Here is a 15,176-nt window from a genome sequence, read left to right on the forward strand (position 1 = left end):
TGTTTGGGAACGTTCTTGAAGCCCACATCTCCGTCTTCAGTGAGGAAACGTTTACAGACTAGTATTAAGTCAAAGTATCGCTGGAGATCTGACAAAAGAGCGATTTCTGTGCTTTCAGTCACTGGGTGAAACCTCTGCTTTCAAATATTAAGTGCCTGCTTTACACGTGACATTTAATCAGATTTAAATAACGTCATAGTATGGAATAGTTCATAAATGTTTATTAAACGTCCGTAATTTTTACAAAGCAAATATTAATAGCAAGAGGCAAAATTTTTGCAAAATATGTACAAAAGTAAAAAGCCTGGATGACTAGCAACTCATTTTATCAAATCAAACCATTCTTTCCACTTTCAGACCTCCAGTAGAAATAATTTATTGCCAATCCTGAACTAAAGCACTGACAGAAAAAAAATTTACAACAGTATCAGATAATGTGCTCAGTTCTGGGAAAGTTATAAAAAGATATATGTATAAAAAATCCTAAGCCACAAATACTTTCATACAGAGCCAATACAAATCATGTTTTGTTAGGTACAGTATCTATGAGGTTGTTACGAAATAGACTTTTTGATAAGGCTTCCGTGGTAAATGAGCTCCACCTTTAGACTAGTAAAGCCATTTAAACATTTTGCGATTCTGCTTTCAAGTAAGAGGTAAAGAAAGGGTAAATGGTATCGTCTGTTGCACTGTTACATATACTTTCCAAGAATTAACCCCTACCTGCCCCCTCTGTTTTTTTCCTAGAGCCATCAAATAGGCATGATTTGAGAACAAATGCAGCCCTTTTACTATGGCAAGAAATATTATAAACAAGCTTTCCAAAGACAAACCCAAATCAGAGAACAAGTAAGTAGCATACTTCTATCATGACCTTCACTGATTGATAATGTATGCATACTGGGTCCCTACTTCCATCCATCTGGACATTTTCATCATTATCAAAGGTCATGTGGTTTTGGAAAGGTCGCAGAATCTCTTATCAACCCAGAAATTACTGCCCTATCATTAACACTTTTTTGTTCCATACGAGCTCTGGCATTTGAAATCAGATGGTTAGACCTCGATGTCACAAGAATGAACAGAGTTATTTAAATGCTAACTATACATTCAAGTACAGACATAAGAATGCTAGTGGTACAAACACTGGTACTTCAGATTATGTTAATAATCACTTATCAGCCTAAGGCTAGTATCAACTCGATGGTACTTGAAAAGGCCATAAAGTTCAACTTGTTTAAAATGTTCTGGCTTAGACTTATACTTTAATCTCTCTATAAATTTATTAAGCCCTAACCTCGTACCATAAACTAATGGGTATGTGCTATCACTAGCTTTATTTGGAACAGGGGGACATGTACACACCACGCACGTACAAGTCCCTCCCTTCCTCATGTTTACTACACTGAAAAGCCAACCTGTGTCCTATCACTAAAAAAAAGAAAAAAAAACACAGTACTTTTTGTCCAGCAGCACAAACACATGGACAGATCATCTGTAATTAATGTAACTTTATGTACTGAAATGATGGGAAAGAGAGATAAAGTCAGATTTCCAACTGAAAAAAGACATGCAAAATTTATTCTCGATCCCTCAGTTAAAACTAAAAGAAATGAAAAGGTAACAGAGTGACTGTCTCTAGATTTATTAGGGAGTTTATTACAAATGTTTGACTGAGCTTTACAGGCACGATTTCATGGATTCAAACAAGAAATTAAGAGTTAACACTGGTATTTAGCCTTCTCATTACATATACAGAAATAACATTGCTACAAATTGCAATGAAGAGAATCTTGTTTCAAATGGCTTGGTTTGGGGTTTTGTCTAAATGTATCATTATATAATGAAAGCACCAATTTGAGGGTTTCTCAAATAGTGATTTGAGTTTCAGAACATAACAGAACATAACTTGGTAACTTTATTCTTCACATAAATAAGGCATAACACCGGATATGTGTACTAATGCTGAAAATACATTTTACCAAAAGCATAAATACAAGTATTGGGGTATACATTGGAAGTTCAGATTTACTCATTTCCCGCTTACAAACAATTCTGGGGCATATGATCTTTGTGAGTCTGAACCAACACTTCTAATCACTTCTGGTATTAAGGGAATCTTCCTTTCTTCTGCTTTATACTGACCACTGCCAACAAATGAACAAGGACCTCCCTCAACAACCTCCCTTGGGAGTTTAACCAGAGGACTTTCACCATGTAAAATACGCCAGTGCAGCTTCAAACCAAACCAAACCAAACCAAACCAAGCCAAGCCAAATCATGTTCACTCCACGATGCCTTCTTTGGTTGCTGCTGTGATCTAGCTGTCAAGTGCCCTTTCCAGACAATACAATTGAAAAGAAGATTTCAATGCAGTAAAATATTTGGCAGCAAGCAATGATACGGGTTATTAAAAATATCTGACAGAGGCATTAAATTATTTGGATCTTCAGAAAAACGTTTGACAAAACCTCTTCCCTATAAAATAATCAAGGCAAAAATCTGTGCTGTTCTTTGATTTATAAGGCAACTCTGTATACTATAAATTTCTTCAAGATCAATGAAGACACTTGTGTGACATTTCTTAAGAATTAATAAGCAAGAAGACATTCAGACTTAAGAGGAGAGTGTAATAGAGAATTGGGCACATTTTATTCCAAATCATAACCATGAAGACTTAGAAAATCAAACACACTGAAGAGCTTTAAATCCAAATTACATTTTTAGAGACTGGGGGGACACCGGCATAGGGAAAGACTATGAGGTCCCTTTCAGCTTTGTCACTGAATCTCATCTTCCTCTTCACACAGTGGTGTTTCAAAAGGGTCTGGTTTTCATGCTGTAGGTATAGGACTCCTTCGAACGGTTTAGAAGTACAGTATATAAAACATGTGGACTGAAGCCTTCAGATTGGAACTTCCACTGAGTGTCTAAACCAGCCTGCCATTAAATGTAAGTAATTTACTGCCTCAAAATATAGGCTAGGTTTTATTTTAAAAGAAAGCTGACTTTGAGACTTCACACACGTCAGGAAAGGAAATCTCAAATGCCCAAAGTAACATCCTATCTATTTGGTGTTTTAACATTTCTTTGTGGTAGTCAAAATGGTGCTTTGTCAGGCAGTATTTATGGTTCATATCATATATTTCAGATCTGAAATATAAGTTAACTGAGAGTAACCTTCCTCTTTATACATACACTGGAGTGAAATGATGCTTTGGCCATTCGATAGGACCATTTGCTAAATTTACACACAGACTTTCCACCCAAAGTCTCCACGTTACTGTGCACATACTCAGATACTCCTCGGCCCTGAAATGGTTCTAACTCTGTGGATTAAACAATGCACTCTTTTTGGTAAGAAGCACTATAGACATAGAACTATTCCGACGTGCGTGAACTCTGCTGTACTATGGACGCCTGCATCAGGATGTAGGGCTACATGTCAATAGCTCAGGTGTTACCAAGACACGAAAACACTGGCGGTTATGGGTGTAATGATGGTGGAGTTTCAAATGCAAGAAAAGTCAGGTACATTGAGAACAATCCCTGGTCAGTTCACTGCAAAGCCCTATTCTTACTAGACAGCAAGACAGACCCAGAGCCACTGTCTTAGAAAGGCTGGGTGATCCAGAATGTTGACCAATCTTTCAAGGACTTTCTAGCCAGTAAAATACCTGAGAACACAGTCAGCTATACAGTAAAGTGAAAGATATCACAGTCTTAATCACAATTTTCAGGAAAGGAAGCAAAGCCATCAGACTTTCCAAACTGTCACCAGTCTTGTGCATCTGTCTCTCTAATCCAGTTCTGGCACTACGCATAGCCTACAGGGCAGCATTTTTAGTACTGCAAACCAGCCCCTCTTGATGAGCTCACTATGAATGTATCTGTAATTGCAAAGCTACTTCATGGGTACATTTTAATTTGGTAAGTGGTGGAGGAGGTCAAATGTAATCACCTTTCAGTATGAACTAAAAAAATTACTACTTATTCTTGAACGTATCCTTGAAACCTTCAAAATGTACCTCAAGAAAGCTGGAATTTCGTAAACAATAATGTTGCAAACACATACATACTCTTTCAGAGACACACCAAGAATGAATAAGGATCTCAAATAAAAGTGAATAGTGTGACAGGAAAATACTGCCCTTGGCAAGCTCCAAAAAACAAAAAAAATCCCATAAATGCCACCGTCTGGAGTTGATGGGAACAGACAGGAGAGCGAAAGAACAATGTTTGTGGTGGTGCAGCAGTGATCCCACCGTAAGGACCCACATCAGCTGAGACAGGATTTCAAAGTCTGAGAGTAAAACACATAATATTCTTGGGAAAGGGTGTATTTATTTAGAAAGTTCTGTTATCAGGTTCTTGCACTTTTTTAGTTGCTGCTATGGCCAGAAGGTTTCCCGTATGGCACAATGATTACATGATATTTAAATATGAAAAGGGCAAATGACATTTCACTCATGACTTTTAATCAAAACACTACGGATGGCATGTGCCTGCCTTGTGCTCCCCTGGACCATTTGTGAGCGTTCATTACCATCAGACCAGAGATCCTCATGTAAACTTTAAACACACCAGAATATTGCCTTCAGAAACCAGAGAAATTTAAGAAACAAAACAACTGTTGTGTATATAAGCAATCAGAAAACAGTGAAGGCTAAATCTGGGTGAAGTTACAGAACGCTATTCCTTAGATCACACATTTTTCCAGTGGCCCTTTCAAAACAGGTCACCATAAAGCTGGGCACAAGTGTGGCTGCTACCTGTAGGGCGAACAAACGGTATCTTACTCGTTCTAGAACTGAACATTCTCAACCTCAGACCTACAAATATTAAGGACACCTTCTATACTTGGCACTACAGGAGAATTCAGTTTGAAAAGTGGAAGAATTTAAAGCCTGAGGGATGCCTTGTCTGAGGTCTGGCAGGAAATGACTCCACTCCAATGGAAGCCGGAGTGAAAGAGATCAAAGCCAAGCCTCAGCAGATACTGGCCCCGTGTTACTCAGCGGCTCTCAGCCACAACCAAAGGCCGCAGAAGAAAGACTAAGATTTCCAAGAAGTTAAACACAGAATCAAGATTTTTCTAATTCCTGTTGTAAACTTCTATTTTAAAAAAACAAAACAAACCGAAAACAATCAAAAAGACAAAAAGGTACGCAGACAGCAAGTCTTCTGTGCGTCACTGGAGCATGAGCTGCTTGAGGTTGTCGTGAAGGATGGTGTCCTTCACGTCACGGAAGACGAGGCGGATGTTCTCCGTGTTGATGGCTGTGGTGAAGTGGTGGTACAGGGGCTTCTGCTGCTGGTCCCGCCGCTTGTTCCGGAAACACTCCACCAGGAATTTTTGGACGTCTCTTAAGCAGTGGGGATCCCCTTCGAATTCTAAGAAATAGTCTTTGATGCTCACAATTTGCACTTTCTCCTCAAGCAAATCTGTCTTGTTCAAGAAGAGAATTATGGAGACGTTGCTGAAAACCCGGTTATTGACGATGGTTTCAAAAATGTTCAGAGACTCTGTCAGGCGATTGGTCAGACGATCTTCCATAAGCACCTGGTCAAACTCACTTGAGGAAACAAGGAAAAGTATTGATGTCACGCTGTCGAAGCATTCAAACCAACGTTTTCTTTCTGATCTCTGACCACCTACATCAACCATTTTGAAAGGAACATTTTTAATTTCAAAGTCGTACTCGTGAATGCCTTTGGTGGGTCTTCTGGCTAGCAGTATGTCTTGCTGTGATGGAATGTAATCCTGGAAAAGAAAAAAAATCGTTTCCTGCTCAGTAATCCAGGAGTAATGGGAATATTTAATGTACTACTAACTGGGCTAGTGAATGGATACGTAAACAAAAGTACCTTTTAAATGACAATCCCCTGGTAACGTTAAAGCATCAATGCTATTCTGATTCTCATCATAAAACAGCAAGATACGCTGCAATGTTAGCGTCAGCACTGGTTCGAAATTCGCTGCAAATGAAGGCGCCTATGATTTTGTCAGCCTGCCGGACGACCCGAGTGTCCGTCCACGCGCGACGCCCGCCGTGCCAGCAGCCACCCGCCGCTGCGTGGCCACGGCCACGGTCACGGCTCCTCGCCCCTCCGTCAACAGCGGCGGGGCCCCAAGTCAAGGTTCTCCGCCCCCCCCGCGGCCCCTGCTCCGCGCCCCCGCCTGCAGGACCGACAGCTCTACCCGGGTCGCCTATGTTCTCACTGCTGCAACGCGGCCTCTGCTCTGCCCCCTTGACGGAGCTCACTCCGCGGGGCTTCCCAGCTGTTGGCGGGGGGCCGTCTCCGTGGCAGGGCCCCAGCTTTTCTCCTCTGCCGGCACCCGTGCCCGGACACAGCGGTGCCTCGGAGGGAGGGTCTACACCAAGACCCTGGACAGATGGATGGATGGACGGACGGACGGAAGCTGCTGGCCTCCCGAGCCCCTGGCTGTGGCCGACAGTGAGTGCCCCTGGGCAGTGAAACTGGTTCTTTCTTCTCAGCTTAGTATTTTTCCAGAACTTTGATGGAGCTTTTTGACAATACTGAACAGGAAGGCTTTAAATGCTCATCACCAAGGTCACAATTTTTTTAAATCAAGGCAAGGTTTTAAAACAATGCCAACTGTTACTCACAGTGCTACATTTTATACCTTTCCAAATACTATGATTTTGAAATTTCATTACAGTGTGAATACTTATCTCCTTAAAATAGTGTAGCTAAGAATCAAAGAAAAAAAAAAAAAAACAGAAAAAACCCAGCAGTTCTCAGTTGTCTGCAACCCACAGCGATGTATAAAGCGCCCACAGGGCTCTAATGAAACACGCTGGGGTGCGCACGTGTCCCCCCAGCTCCCGCAGACGCACACGCACCTGCCTCACCTGTAATCAGCACCACCCCGATTCTCTGCCCGGCCCCGGCGTCTGGCTGAACATTTAATCATGAACTGTTTCACATGCTGATACGGTTGTATTTCATTTTAAAAGAGCATAACATACATCAAACGGATCAATGTGCTATCATTTACATAAATATTCCCCTACTAGTGGTCATTTAGGTTGGTTCCAATTTTTTGCTTAATATAAATGCTGCAATTAAAATTCTCATGCACATCCTTCTTTTCCCCCCTTTTGGGCTATTTCCTGAAACCGAATAACCAGGAATAAGATGGTGATGCAGTCAAGGCTTGTGAAGATTTTCACGACTGGGACTTAATGTCCACCTGCTCTCCAGAAAGGTGGGGCTGGTTCACGGCACTCGTGCGTGCCAGCCGCCTCAGAAACAGGCCAGCCCCGAGGGGCAATTTTTAATTTTCTAATTTCATAAAAATAAAAAGTTCTTTATTATTGCCTTAGTTAGGAGCTCAGGGCTAATTCACATAAAGCACAAACACAGGACGAGGTAATCAAGTTCTCAAGGGTCTGGCAGAGTCACGGGGATTAGGACTGTGGATTCTAGAGCCAGCTGCCCACAGACCACCTGAGTGACCTGGGACAAGTCATCACTTAACCTCTCTGCGTCTCAGTTTTCTCACCTGTGAAAAACACAGACAACAGCACCCACGGGGTGCTGTGAGGACTAAACACGGCAAGTGGGTGAAGCGCTTAGGAACCGGGTTCGGCACACAGCCCGTGTGTTACTGTCTAGTGGTTCCCACTGTCACCACTTCTGCCAAGAGAGGGAAACCAAGGCAGCGACGGCCCCCCTACTCGTGCGCACCTGACAGCCCTCCACGGATGCAGCCTCTTCAGTCCCAACACTCACCGTCTTCGTCCCCAGCCCCGTCCACCAGGACGCTCTCCTGCCCACGTCCTGCCCCGCCCGCACCCCAAGCCTGCCCCTCACGGTGGACCTTCTCCATCACCTCCCACTTTATATCAAATCCCGCTGCTCCTTCTTTGAACCTTCCTCACCTTTTCTTTCCCCTCTTTATTTTCACCGCCCCCGTTTTTTAACGTCTCAGCCTGGATTACCATCTTGCCCCTTGGTCCTCCGCACCTCCTGGGTCCACCTCTAAGCCCCCAGAGACCACCCCTCCTGCACCATGCCCTCAGAGCTGGCGGTGAGGCCCCTCCCTGCAGCAGACCAGACCTCGCTGACCCGGCTTCCATGACCCTCCTTATTCCTTGTTTTCCGGAACCGGCAGACTCTGCCCCACCTCGTCAGGCTCCCCAGAGCCCAGCGTTGAGAGCTGCACGAGCCTCACATCCTGAGACCGCCGCATGTCCAGTCAGCGTGATGCGTGACTGTGCAACGAACGGCGCATCCAGACCCTGGTGACTGCCTTCCTGAAATCTGTTCTTGTACGTTAGAGCCAAGCACTTCTGTCAGACAGATGTGCCTCCTGACCCCAGGCACGGCCCACTGTGCGCGTCCCCTCGTTCCCCCAGCCGCCCAGGCTCACGTCCTCTCAAGGACTAGCTCCAGCTTCTCCATCCATGAACTAACACCATCTTCACCATCAGTCTCATTTACTCGTCCCCTGCTTGTTTTATGTATGTTAGTTTTGTCTCTGACTAGAACGAGTTCCTTAAACATGGAGGTCAAAGAACCAAACAGCTAACGACGAGCAGATATTACAATTGCAAGGCACCAATCTGAACACCTCACTGGGTGCCATGGATTGAACTGCGTCCCGGCACCGTCCCCGCACACCCCGCCTGCATTCGTGTGCTGAAGCCCTAATCCTCAGTGTGATTGTCTTTGGGGACAGGGCTTTTAGGAGGCGACCGAGGTTAAATGAAGTCATATGGGTGGCGTCCTAATCAGGTAAGTGTTGGTGGCCTTGAAAAGAGGAGGCCATACACTTCTTGCACGTGTGTGTGCTGAGCAAAGGCCACGTCAAGGCACAGCGAGAAGGCCACAGCCTACAAGCCAGGAAGAGTCCTCACGAGAAACCGACCATGCTAGCAACTTGACCTTGGACTTCTAGCTTCAAAAACTGCAAGAAATAAAGGTCTGTTATTTAAGCCACCCAGTATGTGGTATTTCGTTATGGCAGCCTGAGCAGACTTCTGAGACATGGGGTTTATTTCACGTAATCGCCCCTGAGCCCGACGGGGATGGTTCTCTTACTATGCCCATGACGTGGATGAAGAAACTAACGTCTAGAGATGCCTAAGGTCACACAGCCAGTCTGCGATGGAACTGGGATTGGAACTCTGGTGGTCTGGCTGCAGAGCCCTGTCCTTGACCCCTGTGGTTCCATCTCCCAGAGGGTCATGGGGCTTGGCACACGGCGGGGATTCAACGGTCCTAGAACTTCAGTCAGAGATGGCGAAGCAAATGCAATCCCGTGAGCTGTCTGATGTGTACAGAGTGGGCGGCCAGTCTGCAGCACACCCACATTTATTCTCCTCGCCTTGACAACTACCTACTGATCACAAAAACACTTTTTCGTTTTTATTCCAGACGCGGCCTCAAAACTGTTCTCAACGTAAGGCTCTAAGCAGCCACAGTGCAAACTGACTGGGGCTGGCTCCGAGGCACTCGTTCCGACGCTGTTTGTTGAGTGCCTACGAGGCACCAGGCACTGTCACCGGGCAGCACAACCAAGACCCGAGGTCCTTGCCCTCAGGGAAAGAGGCGGGGGAAAGACCAGCAAAACCTGTAAGTGAAGAGGCCAACTGTAAGGAGAATGGAGCCTGAGAAGCGCCAGTGCCGATGCTGGAGACAGCGGAGGGGGCCCGCCTCGAATGGCTGCTCAGGGAAGGCCTGTCCGAAAAGGCAGACTGAGAAGAACGGGGCGAATGCGCACTCCTGGGATCAGAAAACGTGAAATAACTCTCAAAGAATTAGTTTACCTACTAAAGCTTCTCTCCATTTGGCTTATACGGAACTTTTTTTTAAGGCTTATTGCAATCTGACCACACGGAAAAGTGACAATGAAATAAGTCTTAATACAAAGTCTCACTGATGTGGACTGAGTGAACAAAAACAGACAAATACAGAGACCCTAACTTCTAGAGCACCCGTGTCTATGAAACAGGTGGGAGAAGCACATAGTGACTGAACGGCAGACAAGTGCAATTTAGCAAAATACAAAAAAAATAAGGGAAAATGCAAAACTTAGCGTTCTAGACACACATATGCTACTTTCCTACTTGCAATAGGTTTCATTTTGTACTTTCCTTCTGTTTTATTTTTAAAGTTAAACATCTCAAAGAACCCATAAAACTACATTAAACTTTACAACAGAAATCTGGTTTAAGAGGCGGCATACGAAGCTATACTCAATTGAATGGGTCACCACTGACGCTAGGGCAATGGTTTTCGAGCATTTTCTAAGCAGCACAAAGCTTCCTTCCAGTGAAGTCTCTGCACAAGTCCAACACGGAGAGCGGCCAGCACCAGCCCTCACCAGTCGGCCACGGCCTCAAGGGATGCACTACAGGACAGTCTGATGGTCCAGCTCCTTTGCAAGGGCGACTCCTCCCACATCACGGCCTTGAGAATCCAGCCTCCTACGCTCCAACCCAACACACGGGGGTCCTGAACTGGAAAATACCGTTTGCTGAAAAGTTCTGAAATCAATCAGCCCACCGCGTTCTTTCGGTTTCCACTTACAGAAAAGCAAAAGACACTGACGTAGGCTAGTTAATGTGCCATCTCATTTTCAAGCATAAACTTCTTTCCATAAAGAGTTTTACTTTCACAAAATAGTGGACAGGGCATTCCTCAAGGAACTGGCAGAGGTCAGGACAGGAGAGGGAGAAAACATGAAGCAGGAACAGTCGGCATACTGCCACTAGGAAAAAGGATACAGCTTAATACATCATTTTTCTAAGTTTCCTTATCCTACGTACTGCTTTCAAATGGCAATAAACACAAACATTCAGTCTGAAAACTTACTGGTTCTCCAAGTTTATCCAAGTTATCCAGGAAATATTTTACAGATTCACCCTGAAAACAAGAAGAAGATAAATAGTTATTAGGGCTTAGAAATGGAAGACTTTGTTACAACAGTTTATATTAAACTGTCTGGTTGTACACTTAATCCAAATCCAAACATACTACGTTTAGTCACCAATTTCAGACTGAGCAGCTAACCCCACTAAAGACGCATAAAATGTCTGCCTCTGTCAAAGTGCTACAGCCTGGTGAGGTTCACAGAGTCTTTACAGAAGCGATACCCCAAGCACTCATCCATTCGGACAGGATCACATGTACGTGTTCCGATATATCTGTGTATCCAAAGGGAAGATGTAATTAAAAGGTGAAAACTGCTTTTGCGATACACATGCAACTACAATTCAGGTGGGATTATTTCTGTCTACATTTTTCAATCACGTTTATATCAAAAGCGAAGCAGGGATGAGGTGAGAATACCTAACAGGCAAGTGCCTAGACAGACACGCCTTTTTGCTCCTGAACCCTGAATAATGCTGCAGGCTTCACCTCTCCAATCCAGGCTTCACCTCTCTTCCCTACCTGAGTGATCAGTCTACTCTCTCTGAGCCCAGACTTCTATCAGACCTCAGACAATTTCCAACATCTAAAGTGCGTGAGAATACATTCCTAAGAGGAAATACTCGAACAAAGGACAGGCAGGGCTGTGTCTTGGAGTCTCCCAGGGTCCTCCCTGTCCTGCTGGGTTTCCACCAGCGCAGCACTTGTCCTGCCCGAGCTCCAGAAGGCAGTGCTTCTTTCACACAGAAGAGAATCCCCTGAAGACCTTGTCTGACTGCAGGTTCTGAGGGGGCATCTGAGGGGGCAGGGGCGGGCACGTAATTCCTGCAATTCAGGTGATTTCTGGGACCACAGTTTGCGTCACGAGGCCTTAAAGCAGCAGTTCTCAAAATTTTAGTCTCTGGATCCCTTCATACATCTTAAAATTCTTCAGGATCCCGAAAAGACGTTGTTTAAGTGGGTTATAGCTACCAATACTTACCACATTAGAAAGTAAAACTGAGACATTGTAACAAATATTTATTAATTCATTAAAAAATATCAATAATAAACCCATTCACGTTAACATATTTTAGTGTAGCTTCATAAAAGCCAGTGAGACACTTCTGCTTCTGCATCTGAACTGCTGCTACAGGTCGTTTCCGCTGTAGCATATGAAGATCTGGCCTCACAGAGAATGCTGATTGGAAGAGGGAGCATTTTGATAACCTTTGTAACTGTAGATATTTTTGTTTCTACACCAGAATTTGACAAATGGTAGTTTCTTAAAAGTGATGTCCCTGTGGAATGGAAAGCCTACCGATGAACTTTTTGCACTTTTGTTACAGACACTAAAATTCACTGGTCTATCTTGTACTTTGAATGGGTCTTTCACCCACCCACAATTTTGTAACACCAAGCGCTGATCACATGGAACATGGTGGGCAATTAAGTATACAGATCTTCCAAATGTTGGCATGTTTCATGACATAATATTAAGAAATCATATTCATTAATATCATAATGATCTCATAAGAAGCCTTAAGGCTTGGGAAGTTGACAACCTCACAGTGGTGGGCAGATACAAGTTTTCCTAAATTCTGATTTTCACTTGAAAGCTCAAATTTCATCATTGGCAACAAATACTGTTACTTTCCTTGAACTGGCAGGCTAAACTTCATTCATTTTCTAAAAAAATGCCTGTCAAATGCCCAAGTCTGAGTAAGTTGACTGTTTCTTTCAAGTAGAAATGATGTTCCACGAAAAATACAGTTAGTTCAGCTCACGTCACAACCAGTCACAGAAGTACTTTCCCTGGAGACCAGGGTCCTGCTGCAGGAGCGTTTTCAGGGTGCCGCCCAAGCCATCATACAGCCTAGTACAGAGCTGCTGAAACTGAGACCTGAAACAATCTTTACTGCTTAATCAAGGGTCTCTTCGGTGAACCTGGTGCGCGTGTCTTAAACTGCAGATGCAGAGCGGCGATGAATACACCAACTAGTGGTGTGTTTGGGGCCGATACCCCATCTGCGCTCGGGCACTGGCTGGCAGCTGCAGCCCTGCTGTTCTGTTCTCTCGCTGCGAGTGTCAGCTTAATGAAGGGAAAGAACATCTTAAGTGACACTCTCAGGAGTGCTGAACATGAAGGCTCCTTTTAAGGGTTTCTGGGATCCCCAGTGGTCCACGGACCGCACTTGAGAACTGCTGCCTTAAAGCACATGGTGGCGAGCGCGTACACGGCTGTGCGCCGGGGTGGGCGCGCTGGGGTGGGAGGCCTGGCTGCGATCTCCTTGTGGCTGCAAAGGAGCAGCGGCAGAGGAGTCTGCTTTCTTCTGGACCTGGAATATTCGTACAGTGTCTACAGCACCTAAAGATGATTTTTAAGAGAAGGGAAAAGAAAAAGCTTCCAAAAAATTCATTCTGGGGTAATGTTTGGTCAAGCCTGTACAGGTACTTTGCATTATTTCATCCATTTTAATGAAAAACGTAATATTTTTGTTTTTATGATGGACAACATATATAGGCCAAAGGGAATTTGGGCTTAATCTTTAAATAACATCAATATTTACTTATTGAGCTGTCTGTACAACCCAAATGAGACTATATATTTAAAGTACTTTAAAAAGTAAAATTCAAACGAATATTACCAATCCTGTTACACTGAAGTACACGGTAGAGTCTCTTGGACAAATGTGATAAAAAGTAGTCACTCTGTTTCTGTATGAGTAAGACTTACAGAACTGTTACCCTTTCAGTAATGTGCATATTGAATACTTACATAATGTTAAATACCTTAAATGAAATTTAAAACATTTCAAAAAGGTGTTTTTTTGTTTTGGTTTTGGGTTTTTTTTTGCGGTACGCGGGCCTCTCACTGCTGTGGCCTCTCCCGTTGCGGAGCACAGGCTCCGGACGCACAGGCTCAGCGGCCATGGCTCACGGGCCCAGCTGCTCCGCAGCATGCAGGATCCTCCCGGACCGGGGCACGAACCCGTGTCCCCTGCATCGGCAGGCGGACTCCCAACCACCGCGCCACCAGGGAAGCCCCAAAAAGGTGTTTTTTGACTGGTGTTATATGTTGCATTAATTGACTTTCCTTGATTTTAGAGTTAGTAAAATTCACTGTGGAAAACTTGAAAATTAGAAAAAGGAACAAAGAAGGAAAGAGGCAATAATCATTAATTCCATCGCTCAGAAACAACTACAGTTAACGCTTGAAGAGATTGCCTTCCAATCACTTTTTGTGTATTTAACACTGTTGAAATAATATAGACAAATCTGCATCCTTATTTTTCACTTACGTAACTGTAAGGACATTTTAATGGTCAAAATAATTCCCAGTATTTATATGCTAAAAAGTTAACTAAAACCGCTAATCTAATGTTGGATATTTGAGTTATTTCCACCTTTTAAATAAGGTTTTAATATTTTAAAAATAATGTTGTGTAAACAGCTTTATGCGCTCTTGAATTACATTCTTAGTGATCTCAGAAGAATTACTAAGGCAAAGAGATCCAACATTTTTAATACGCCTACTACTCACTGACACACAGGTCCTATTGATTCTCTCCTACACAACAGTTACAACACTGAGTATATGAATAGTGAAACTATGAGGACGAAAAATAAGCCAAGATCACAGGAGAGTGTTCTACAGATGCTTCTGTAATAAGCTAGAATGCAGACTCTCAGCGGCCCCACACTGCTGGCTGATGCTCATCACTTTAGGGACCCCAGAGCAAAGGAGCTCTGTGTAAAAGAGAAAATAACACGTTCCATATCCAAACTGACAATAAAGGTTCAACTACACAAAAATTTACTTCAATTAATATTGCTGTTTAACTAATGGTCAAATAAACGAAGGTTAAAGTAACCCTAAGATGAACGTATTATCGAAAGCAGCAAGCCTCTTTCCCCCCCTTAAGAACTAAATGCTTACACCGAACCCATCATTTCTGAGGGTATCGGGAAATTGGTATACTCATTCTAGCGACCTTGCAAATTCACACAAACTTTCTAGAGAGTTACGAGTAGTACACTTCATAAAGCTTTTAATGAACTTTTGCACATTCTAAGGAATTTACTGAACATAAAACGACACAAACAAAACGATATTTTACTTGATGCTACCTATAATAGCAAGATTTGGAAGTTTATTTTTCCACTTATTACGGGAATGAGTTAATAAATTTTGGCACGCTAACATAACAACATAGTATAAGTCATCAGGTAACAATTATTTCGATATAATCGCTACATATGAAATATGTATGCCATTAAGAGCTAAATTA

The 15,176-nt window shown here is 43.5% G+C and overlaps 1 protein-coding gene across 3 annotated transcripts in view; it reads right to left on the reverse strand.

The window, feature by feature from the left end:
- Positions 1-203: 203 nt before the first annotated feature.
- The window catches only part of GNA13 (G protein subunit alpha 13), a 41,207-nt gene continuing 26,234 nt past the window's right edge, over positions 204-15,176 (reverse strand). For 2 of the 3 annotated variants that reach the window (XM_022589811.3, XM_089901732.1), the window contains exons 3-4: positions 10,849-10,899; positions 204-5,764 (exon numbers count right to left, since the gene is read on the reverse strand). In XM_022589811.3, coding sequence (XP_022445519.1) covers positions 5,192-5,764; positions 10,849-10,899 — 624 coding nt within the window. In that variant the 3' untranslated portion in view covers positions 204-5,191. The remainder of the gene's footprint in view (positions 5,765-10,848; positions 10,900-15,176) is intronic. The other variant, XM_089901731.1, reaches the window with a different exon arrangement.

Source organism: Delphinapterus leucas, chromosome 19 (assembly GCF_059928025.1).
Source record: "Delphinapterus leucas isolate spDelLeu-1000000601 "Yukka" chromosome 19, BTC_Dleu_Yukka2, whole genome shotgun sequence".
NCBI lineage: Eukaryota > Metazoa > Chordata > Mammalia > Artiodactyla > Monodontidae > Delphinapterus > Delphinapterus leucas.